At 38.2% G+C, this 10,611-nt stretch overlaps 1 protein-coding gene across 3 annotated transcripts in view; it reads right to left on the bottom strand.

Moving 5' to 3' along the window:
- Positions 1–410: 410 nt before the first annotated feature.
- Positions 411–10,611, bottom strand: part of pi4kab (phosphatidylinositol 4-kinase, catalytic, alpha b) — a 29,691-nt gene continuing 19,490 nt past the window's right edge. For all 3 annotated transcript variants that reach the window (XM_085426036.1, XM_085426037.1, XM_085426038.1), the window contains 19 exons: positions 10,395–10,522; positions 10,053–10,211; positions 9,900–9,979; positions 9,101–9,300; positions 8,282–8,372; positions 7,471–7,638; positions 6,155–6,208; positions 5,942–6,062; positions 5,196–5,325; positions 4,249–4,392; positions 4,073–4,143; positions 3,165–3,271; positions 2,954–3,058; positions 2,735–2,860; positions 2,510–2,630; positions 1,937–2,096; positions 1,770–1,859; positions 1,584–1,667; positions 411–1,492 (listed from right to left, as the gene is read on the bottom strand). In XM_085426036.1, the coding sequence (XP_085282162.1) occupies positions 1,441–1,492; positions 1,584–1,667; positions 1,770–1,859; positions 1,937–2,096; positions 2,510–2,630; positions 2,735–2,860; positions 2,954–3,058; positions 3,165–3,271; positions 4,073–4,143; positions 4,249–4,392; positions 5,196–5,325; positions 5,942–6,062; positions 6,155–6,208; positions 7,471–7,638; positions 8,282–8,372; positions 9,101–9,300; positions 9,900–9,979; positions 10,053–10,211; positions 10,395–10,522 (2,191 nt within the window). In that variant the 3' untranslated portion in view covers positions 411–1,440. The remainder of the gene's footprint in view (positions 1,493–1,583; positions 1,668–1,769; positions 1,860–1,936; positions 2,097–2,509; positions 2,631–2,734; positions 2,861–2,953; positions 3,059–3,164; positions 3,272–4,072; positions 4,144–4,248; positions 4,393–5,195; positions 5,326–5,941; positions 6,063–6,154; positions 6,209–7,470; positions 7,639–8,281; positions 8,373–9,100; positions 9,301–9,899; positions 9,980–10,052; positions 10,212–10,394; positions 10,523–10,611) is intronic.

Below are 10,611 nucleotides of genomic sequence, written 5' to 3'. Positions count from 1 at the left end.
TCAGTTAATTAAGTGCATTTTACCAGGAGCACCTAGCTGCTACTTACTCTCTTAATTCCCATGGAAGCAGTCAGTTTTTAACAGGACTGAATAGAGTTGTTTTCACACGACTGTATCACTCTGACTCACTTCCCCTGCTGTTGGCTTTGTCTGAATTATTTCTTCAGTGCAAGTTAATTAACTTCTGTTCACTTGATCCTCTCTTGCTTGATAAGTTCTACCTAAAGAAGTCATACTGTAGCAAATCTGAGCAGTCAAATTGCATGATAAATCAATTTAAATATAAATATTGGCATTTTGCACCAATATAATCATATACTGCTTAATATTTTGTTTCAACTTTACAGTACCACCAAGTGTAACGCCTTCTGTTCTGGTCAGTTTGTTTCACAAGGCATCAAGAAATACTGTGATAATTCTTTATTTGATTTCATATCTTATGCATTCTCATTCAAAAGGCATGAAGATAGAAAAGGAGACAGAAAATGGGTCATGGCTATAAATATATAAAGAGGCAAAATCTTTACAACCAGTAACAATACATGAAGGCTTACGCTGACCGTACAGAAATGGGGCACGGCACTGTGGATTGCTAAAATATCTTTGAACAAAAGCCACATTGGACACAGGCTACATGGTAGTTAACATTTAACTTCATGCAACTGCCCAACAATGAAGCTGTGCCTTACCTTCACAGACAAACAATAGAAAAGACTGACTTATAACCATTTATTACCCCTCCCCATTTGGCAATGCTAAATATACAAATCTCAGCCCCAGTGTTTCCCAGAACATGTGAGCATCATTTCTTCTGTTGAAAGTGGAAATATGAAAAATACATACAGTGTAACTCACGTCTATACAGTCAAGTCTCACTGTAAATACAAGTACCATGCCACAGATCAAAGTACTCTGACTGGTCCATTAAAAAGAGAAGCACAGTAGTACAGTCAAGTACGAGATGACAGAATAGGCCACAATGGTCAGAACTGAAACTGGTCTACTTTAGCTACTTTAAGTATCCAATTACATTTCAAACCCCACCTTAAAATCAACAGAAAGCACATTCACGGACATTATAAATTATTTAAATTTGGCACAAATGCTAATAAAGTATTTTACTTAACGTGCAGATTAACAAGCATTTTTTTTTCTAAGTACACAGAAGTCAAGATGCCAGTGCAATAGAATAATAATTAATAATATAATTGATTTTCACATGACATAATAAATAAGAGAAAATGCAATGTAAATGTAAAGCAAAGACATTTTTATAATTAAACAAGACGCTGAAACAAACACAAGGGACAGCAGCCAACAATCAGCAAAAACAGTGAGCCACAATCTTCATTGGTGAACATCATCAAAGGCACACACGCAAACTCACGCACGCACACACTATGTACCAGCCAATATATGCACATGCTTAGGCACAAATGTTTAATATGGGATCTGGTTTTGGTAATACTGGAGCATGTCGTAGGTCCTACTCCTGTTTAACACAAAGGGAAAAAAAGAAGGATGCAATCAGAACTCTATATATACATATTTTTTTCTTAAACATAGAAATAAAATCTACCAACCTGTTGCTGAGGAAGCAATTCTGGATGACTTTGATGATGAAAGATGCTGCATCTTTTTCACTCAACCCTGGGTTGAATCGCTGCCTAGATGAGGAAACAAGATTTTTAACAACAACAGCAACTAGCATTGAAGGTTCTAATCAGCTTATTCATATCAGCACGAAATGCAAAAACATTCTCACTCACTTGAGCAATTTGATGGTCTGTCCTCTGAAGCAGGGAAGACCCGTGTCCAGCATGAGCGTGACCAAGGAGACGACTGCATCCATGTAGGGCCTGATTCACCACAGAAACTCGTCTTAATGTTACATGTTACTATTCAAAGATCAGTTATTATTTTCTACAGCACTCACCTGACCGCCAGGTATCCCCTAACGCACATCTCCATGAACCACTTGAAGGGTGTCGCCTCCATTTTTCCACCCATGATCATCACCATTTCATCAGTTATCTTGATATCTGGCTCCCAGCCGAGGTTTCCACCGGGAGAACTTTCAAACATGAACCCAAAGTCTGGAAACAAATAAGCACACAGATGTAATTTCAATAAATTAATAGTTTTTTAAAAAAAAATAGGAGTTTGGTTGGGAAAAGATAATTTTATGTAAAATTTATACAACTATGAATATTCAGAAGAGTTTTCACAAACTGCAGTCAGAACTTTGGATGAAAGCCATCTTTTACATTTTTCTAAAGCATTTTTCTCTATGCCACACAGTAATTGCTTTTTATTGATGTATAAATGTTTGTAGAGCCTTAAAATTCTTTTAAGAATGATAAACTACTAAACAGCTGGACTTTCATCATAGATTAGTGAGACACAGTTCATGGGAAAAAACTGGCAATTTTACTTGAAAATCAAAAAAAGCAACCGAAATGACAGTTTCAATAAGAGAACCACACAGAGAAACACACTGAATACACACCAATGTGAATGAGGTGGCCCTGGCTGTCCAGCATGATGTTGCCATTGTGTCTGTCTTTTATTTGCAGCAGGAAGAGCAGCAAGCTGTAAGCTGCCATACTGCGAATGAAGTTGTACCGTGCCTGAAAGGACAAGAGTTGGAGGGAATATGAAAAAAATCTGTCAATAGGAAAATGGTCTTTTAACTGACAGATTACTAGAAAAAAAACTAAGATTCAGTATTTACCTTCTGGAAGGCTAGAGTGGATTCATCTCCGTACTGGTTCCTGAAATAGTCGTACATGCCAAAGTCTGTCTGTCGGCCCAGTTGGTCACGAGACTTGCAGTCAGGGATGCACTCAATCACTCCACACTGTGGCACAACATCGGAAAGAGGAGGAATAAGAGGAAGTATAGATTTGCACATTCAGTAGTTCATGTAAGGAAGGAGTTGGTGTGAACTTACTCCTGGAGCAGTGGCCACCACCCTGTACGGAAACACATAGAGGTCAAGGCCCACCATCTGGAAGATGTTCTTAAAGAGGCTGATGATCTGAAGGGCCAGCATGTCCTGTGAACACAAATCAGCAAATAGTAGAGAAAATTAAATCGGGCTAAAATAGAGATAGCAATGATAATTAGGGAGAGGTTAATTATCAGGAGTATGAAAGTGAGACCTGTCTGCAATCATCTCCAACTTTGAAGATGGCTGCCTGCCAACAGATCCTCTTTGCCTCCTCTTCACTCTTCCCCTCATCCACCGAATCGGAGCGACACAGTAGACCTGAGGGAGAAACGTTATGGCACACTTTTAATCTCAGCGCAACTTTAATAAATATTTGTACAGCAGTTTTAATGCACCTTAAAGATAAGCGTACATATCTAACAAACAAACACACAGTCAGACACATGATCGTACACTCATCCTTCAAACAGATTCACACACACACACAAGAGGCAAAAGAATAATGGGCGAAAGATTAAGGAAGAGCTAATTCTTAGAAATTAGTTTTCAGCAGTCATTTAAAACAAAGCACAAATGTATCTGAATCTATTAGATTTAACAAATATTACAATTATGTATAAAGAAAAGAGATATGAACCAAGGATTAAGCCCTGGGTGATTCCACATACGGGTGGTGCTGATGACGACGACATACAGTTGTTAATATGAATTCTGATGTGTCTGTCAGATAAGTGTGACGAGAACCACATGACCAGTTTCAGAAGCATTAAAACTACTCCCTATCCCCTGTTCACTCAGAAATTGTGTTTTGGTCCTTACTGCGCTCGAGCTTCATCATACAGAATAATGCCTGTTTAGAGTTTGAGTCTAAGATTTGCATCAATAACACAAATTATCTGAAAGCCAATCCCAGTCCAATAGATCTAACTAAAGGAAAATTAAAACCCTGCATTACACACTGAAGAGAGACTTTAAGTGATGCAGGACTAATCTTGTAACCAGTAAACACTTTATGATTGGAGGAACTTCAGTTAATTTGTAACAAGTTAACTGAAACACACATTGTTGTGCACAGCAGAGCAGCACATGTTTGAAAGAGCCCTTTAACATAACCAGTACCTTCTTTTTCCAGCTCAATGACTCCACACCTCTTAACTTTGAATTTGGCCAGGTAGGGAGCCTTGGCAGCACTAAACAAAAACACAAAGAGTAGAAGAGCATATTTTTACACTTTAACATTTCACTGTTTTATTTTAATTCTAAAAAAAAATGTAAAAGTTGGTTAGTATGCCCACCTCTGCATAGGAGTACCAGATTTGTAATCTATATCCAAAACTATGGCCTCTGGGTTACTGGGCAGATAACAGCCAGGCTGGACTTTGATCTGTGACATGGCTTCCAGACAGGCCCTCTTCCTCTCCTCTCCTTTGGGAAAGGGTCTGACAAGGACAAACAAAACAACTTAAACTCACAGAGTTACAACACTTGTAGGTCTATTACCTCTGTTACTTAGAAAAGCATGCATGGGTATCTCCATGAATGACTCCAGATCATATGTGACAGCCAGGCTCTGCTGTTAACCACAGAGGGGAGCTGCCAGGATAGAGTTTTGAAGTCAGGGGACAGACCCTTCTCCCCTGGCTTGTTGCAATTAGTGCTGTAATAAGGGCAGAGGGGAATTTCCCAACCTCTAGTGGCCTGACAAAACACTCTCTGTATCAAGGTTGTCAGAAAACAGCTCATCAGCTGCAGAGTGTACACACTAGTGGACAGGCGGTCGGGGGCTGGGGAAACACAGCATAGCCTGTTTTCCAAAATTAAGTATGATGGGAGTGACAGCGAAGCAACAAATAGACAAATAAATGAACAACAAAGGGATTTAAAGAGCAGAACACTGGAGCCAGAGGAAGGAACAAAGCTTCTTGGCTCATGGGAATAAGTGTTATCACTTCATGAACACTTTGCAGATTACCAAGAGGGCTTGGATCTTTTTAAACAGAAAGGCTCAACTCCAGCAGTTACTTTGAAATCTCTGAAAAAAGTCAGAACATTAACTTGATATTTTTCATCTTTTGTCTCAGGTGTTCATGAGTTTTGAGATTGAGGAACATAGTTAAGGACAAAAGAAGAAAAAATAACTTAAGGAAGCAACACTGTAGCAAAAGTTCACTTTGGAAACTCCCTAAAACGTAAACAACTTAAAATTCATAAAAGCACAGTGAAATAAATAGTGTTTTCATACTTTATAATGGCTGACACATTGGTTATTTCATTGAAGAAGTCAAACTCCCTCTGGTAGAAGTCTTTGGCCGGGCCAGACAGTGAATTGATGATCTCCTCCACCATCTGTTCCAACAGTTCTCCTATGTCAGCTGCAGGACAGAAGATCTTGAGTTTTTGCAACTGTAACAACATATTGCAATATTTACACTGAACATTTCACATCTGGTAGTTGCAGCAACCAAATGGTCACCCAGAGGTTGAACATGCAATACTTTCAATGGCAGATTGCCTGGTGAAGGTTGCCCAACCTCCAGACAAACCGGTGAAGGTTTGCAAATAACTTCCATGCCAACTGGTTGTATTCTGGTTATAATCCTATATAAAAGAAAGGCTATGCATTTATGTCATTTTGCAGTTAAATCATAATCCTGCAGCAATCTGCGAGGTTCTGTAGTTAATACGATAGCAAAAGATTTGTGGTTTCTGAAGATGTAACATGGGTAACCACTGTATTCTCATAAAGAGATTGCATGTGATTTCCAAGTTGACCCAAACTGACAGAAGACCGTCTTTATTAATGTTTTATCGCCATCTTGAGGCACCAAGATGCTTTGGAGAAAACATCAGACTGTGAGTGGTCACAGATGTGGTCTGGTCCATTTCAAAAGGCAACAAGATTATTGGTCATTGCACATGTTCTAGACCCACTGCTTTTTTTAGTGTGAGTGTGGCATAGTGAAGAAATAATGAAGGTGAGCATCTCACGATCTTTTTGGTTTCCTTCCTCATCCAGGTATATGTTCGTCTTCATGTTCCAGATGAACTGGTGAGCCAGCAGCTGAGACTTCTGAGCAGCCCACAGGATGTACTCTCTCACATAACCCATCTGCACCAGGATGCAAACAGGGAAATTCGATCATTTATTCATGTTACGAGGGCTCTGAATGTATTTGCTGACTCAGAAAATATGATAATTACCTTGTCATAACGAAGAGCTTGTACAATTTGAGGAATGTAAAACAAAATGGCATCCTAAAAAGAGAATAAAAACAAAAAGTAATTAACACTACACCAACAATTTAGCTTATTACAGTAAACTTCACTCAAACGTCATTTCTAATCATGTTTAAAGGAAAGGAAATTTGTAAGGGGAAATGAAGGTACTTTCCCAACCCTTTTTCATCAGATAACCTAAAAACCGTCTATCATGCATATAAATCTTCTTTAATATCAACATTAGAAATAAAATAAAACTATAAATTTTCTGTAAACTGCATCTGGACAACCATTAGCCCACCACTACTCAATTGTAACTGTAGCTACTGTATTTAAACTGTTATTCTTGAGGTTTTTTCAAACTGATAACATCATTTGTCGATCTATAGCAGCCATTACCAAAGTCGAGCCGTGGCCCACTTAAATCCAGAAAACCCCATGGGGCCCACCCAATCTTAATCTTCACTCTAATCAAAATACAACAGAAAGTGATGTGTTTCCTTAAAAAGGAACACAGGCGGTTGGCTATAAATTGCTAATGCAACCGAGTTATCTGCAAAGTGTTATGGCTAATGTGTGACCCACCTGCCACAGGGAGGTGGGTCACACATTTCACGAACCTCAATGAAAGAGCAGTAAATTTAGGTGAGAGTAATATCACAAACAACCTCCTATTACCCAAAAAACAATTTTTATTCACTTTTTATATAAATAAATGAATAAATGTTTATAAATCTACATACTTGTAATTTCTTCCTGAATTTCTCTTATTAATTTGTCCCACCAGGAGACCTCACCCCACGGTTTGGGAATCATTGATCCATACAATTAACTTACATGATCAACTAGCTATACATTTGTTCATCCTCCATTTAAATGTACTGTTTTCCACTGGAAGTTCAACTTCTACCACCATGTTTGCAGATGTGGAATTGTTATTTGAAGGCCCTGTCTCTCTCCTATAATTTCTATGGTTAACCTACACTGTTATCCCACACTTTAATAACTTATTTTAACTGTTTATCCGACCGTATTAACTGTTTTCAAGTTTAATTGTTTGCCGACAGTATCAGATGTTATTTTCAACTGTTAAACCAGTCCCATGAGATTTATGGCTAACTATCCACTCACTTTTTAACCATCTAGTTAACAGTTATGAATTTCCTGTCGCTGCTCATTTCAACACTTTATCCATTTCTGGTAGTCAAATCTTAACTTTTCTTGAATTAACTGTAACAGCTGGGTTCATCTTTACACCCATGTGAAAAAAATGAAAATAATTGTATATCTCTACACACGGGAGGAAAGGAGCGGAGCACTTTGACCCCATACTGGGCTGTGAGGGGATGAGGAGGGTACATGGACGAGAAGTAGGATAGTCCAGTTGGTGGATCTGCTGGAGCCCAGCACAGGATATGACTCAGCTCTGGAGAATCAGCATCAATTGTGTGCCATGTCACCAGAAACTGCAGAAAAACATCAAAAAGTATTAAAATTGAATCCACCCAAAGGTGGATTACTATGATAGGTCCCATATAATGTATCACAGAATCAGCCCTGATTGTGTGCTAACTAGCCACCAGAGGAAACTGTGTTTATTAGTTACTAAATTAACTGGAATAAACAAGTATGATCTGCCAAAGAGCATTATCTGCAAAATCACAGTGGTCATTGGGGAAAGCTGTGTTTTTCCTCCACTGCTCCTTCTTTAAACAGGTACAAGACTCATTAAGAGTTCAATCACGCAAAACTAAACACAAAGGACTGAAGAGGGCTGGAGGGAAAACGATTACTCAATAACACAATTTCTCATGTGACACTATAGCCACTTAAAAAAAAACACTAAGTGACAAACAAAAACTTTTTAGTTTGTTCATAAAATGTGTTAGTTTCATGATGACAGTTACTGTGTCAGTGGTACTTTGTTCTGGAGGTTTAAGCCTTTACTGAAAACCAGCTGAGTTACAGTACTTTAAACCATTCACTCTAAGTTTGTTCTTGCACACATGATGTTTGCGCGACACTAAAATAAAAGCATCATGAATTAAACCAAACAGACAATTGTCACAATCCACCTGGTGGTTTGTGAAGACAGGTGGTAGATCTCACCTTGACTGCCTCAGGAACGTCACACACAGCAGCTGGATCCATTCGCACTAAACGAGTCACCTCAGAGACAATAGCCTCTGTGTTTTTGAACCTGAAACAAAATAAATAAATAAAAATCAATAAATGGCTTATGTCTATCCATAAATGACACATGACACTTACCTTATTTCAACAACAAAATTATTTAAGTTGCTAAACAAGCCAAAGTCAGCCATCTGTTGCTGTCTCATGTTATTTTAAAGCAGTTTCATGGCCAATGAGTTTTTTTCCCTTGATGTTTTATTCATATTTTGATATTTAATTACCAATAACTAGATTTTTAATTTAGCAATGGTGAAGATGAGTGTCAGAGGTGACTTGCGACAGCAAGAAGTGCAAGAATGAAAGGGAAGAATTTACAAAAAAAAAAAAAAAACTGTTAGTGAAAACTGCCATCATGTACGGTTTGGAAACGATGGCACTGACAAAAATACAGAAAGCCAAGGTGAACATGTGATGTTAACATTTTCAGTGGGAGACCAAGATGGACAAGACTAAAAATGAGTCTCTCAGAGGGACGGCTCAGTTTAAGCATTTTAGAGACAAAGTCAGAAAGGCGATGCTGAGATGGTTTGGACATGTGCAGAGGAAGGATGGTGGATACACCAAACATTATTTTATTATTTCAGAATTTAAAACAAGATTTTTTTTTTAATTTATGCTTTTTACTTTAACTGTTTTCTGTTGAACACAAGCATTCAAGTTTTTCAAATTTTCAAATTAGACAGAATGTATTACATTTATGAAACAGGATGCAAAGCACTTTGATGTTCTGTGTACCTGGCAGGCAGCTGGAGGGCAAGGTAGGGTGCTATGCTCCACGCTAGATTGACGTTGTCCTTCCACTGTTTCTCCGTCAGACTGATGTATCTGGATCTCCAGTTAGCAATACTTGTCTCCACTGACTGTTCTGTAGTAATGGCAAGCTCTTGAGTGGATAAGGGATTGTACCATATTGTCAGCCGCTCAACCTCACTGGCCTGGAAAGAAACATACAAGTTTAGATCAGTTGGATTTCATGTAATTTGCATTATGAAGATTGTGAAACATAAAGTAGCTAAAGTAGAAGCCCAAATTAAAAAGATGACCTATTATGCTTATTTACATTTGTTATTATTGAACTCCACTTGAATGATTTCCAGTTCAATTTAACCCTTATTTATGTCATTCAAGTTTATTGTCTCCCTGAAACAAGTTCCTCAATGTTCAAGCCACTCTCCCTGCAAGTCAACTACTTCTTACTGGCTGCCCAGTCAGAGAGTTTGAAGAGCAGACAAGTGGAACTGCTGTGCCTGAACTGACCATATTAAGGCTACCCGCTGTCAGTGACATCATGCAGAACCAAGAGTAGAAAAAAAAGTCTAAAACCTGAGCTTATGGCTCATAGAGAATACTTGTATATACTCTGACTTCAGGATTTTTACATTTTATTCATGTTTAATATAATCATGCAGCACTGTAACAGAAAAAGCATAATAGGTCAACTTGCAACTATCTATTCATAAAAAGAAAAATATACTAAAGCATGCGCTTCACTTTATTGCCACATATTTGTGAATAATAATACTTGTTGAAATACCAGTAAAGCCAGAAGAAGAGTCCTGCGTTTCATGTAATACTTGTGCAGCTGGGTGCCTCTATTGCTTTTTTTAGACAGTCCTGAAATGTATAAAGAAAGAGTGGTGAAAAAGAAGTCACTGCATATATAATTTTAACACACTGCGTGTTTTACCTGATTTCTTGGATATGGTGGACATCCCTGAGGACAGAGGGTATGTGTTGATCCATCCCTGAGCGACCTGCTGCCTCTGACCCACTGCTACGTCGAGACTGCTTCGGCTGTCTGTCACTGCCACTACAGACAGGCTGTTCACAGACATGTCTTGGGGATCTGTGTAACAATAAATACCATCAGGCCCAGATCTAAACATCAAAACATAAACTTTAAGAAAATAATACTGATGACTGAAATCCTGTGACTGTTTTTTTCTGTTCAAAGCATCAGTATAACATCACAGAGTGATGACAATGGCTGTACAAAATAGTAATTCATTAATAATTACTGAAGTTATACCTGGAGGAACCAGCTGGTTGGCAGTCAGATATTTCTTGTCAGACTGCAGGCTGGCATAAAACTTGATCATTATACTGATGTCTTCTCTCAGCCTTTTATCTGTTTGAGTTGGAAATCTGGGAGCAACACTACACAGAAACAAACATAAAAATAAGTCATTAAACAGCTTTAAAGACACTAAACAGAGTTTTCTTTATCGCAAATAAAACTAGTTTAA

Source organism: Rhamphochromis longiceps, linkage group LG12 (assembly GCF_057381845.1).
Source record: "Rhamphochromis longiceps isolate RC_006_pf linkage group LG12, R_longiceps_female_GT1.1, whole genome shotgun sequence".
In the NCBI taxonomy this organism is placed as follows: Eukaryota; Metazoa; Chordata; class Actinopteri; order Cichliformes; family Cichlidae; genus Rhamphochromis; species Rhamphochromis longiceps.
Note: the sequence above shows the minus strand (reverse complement) of the source record. Positions and strands in the feature narration are given on the sequence as shown.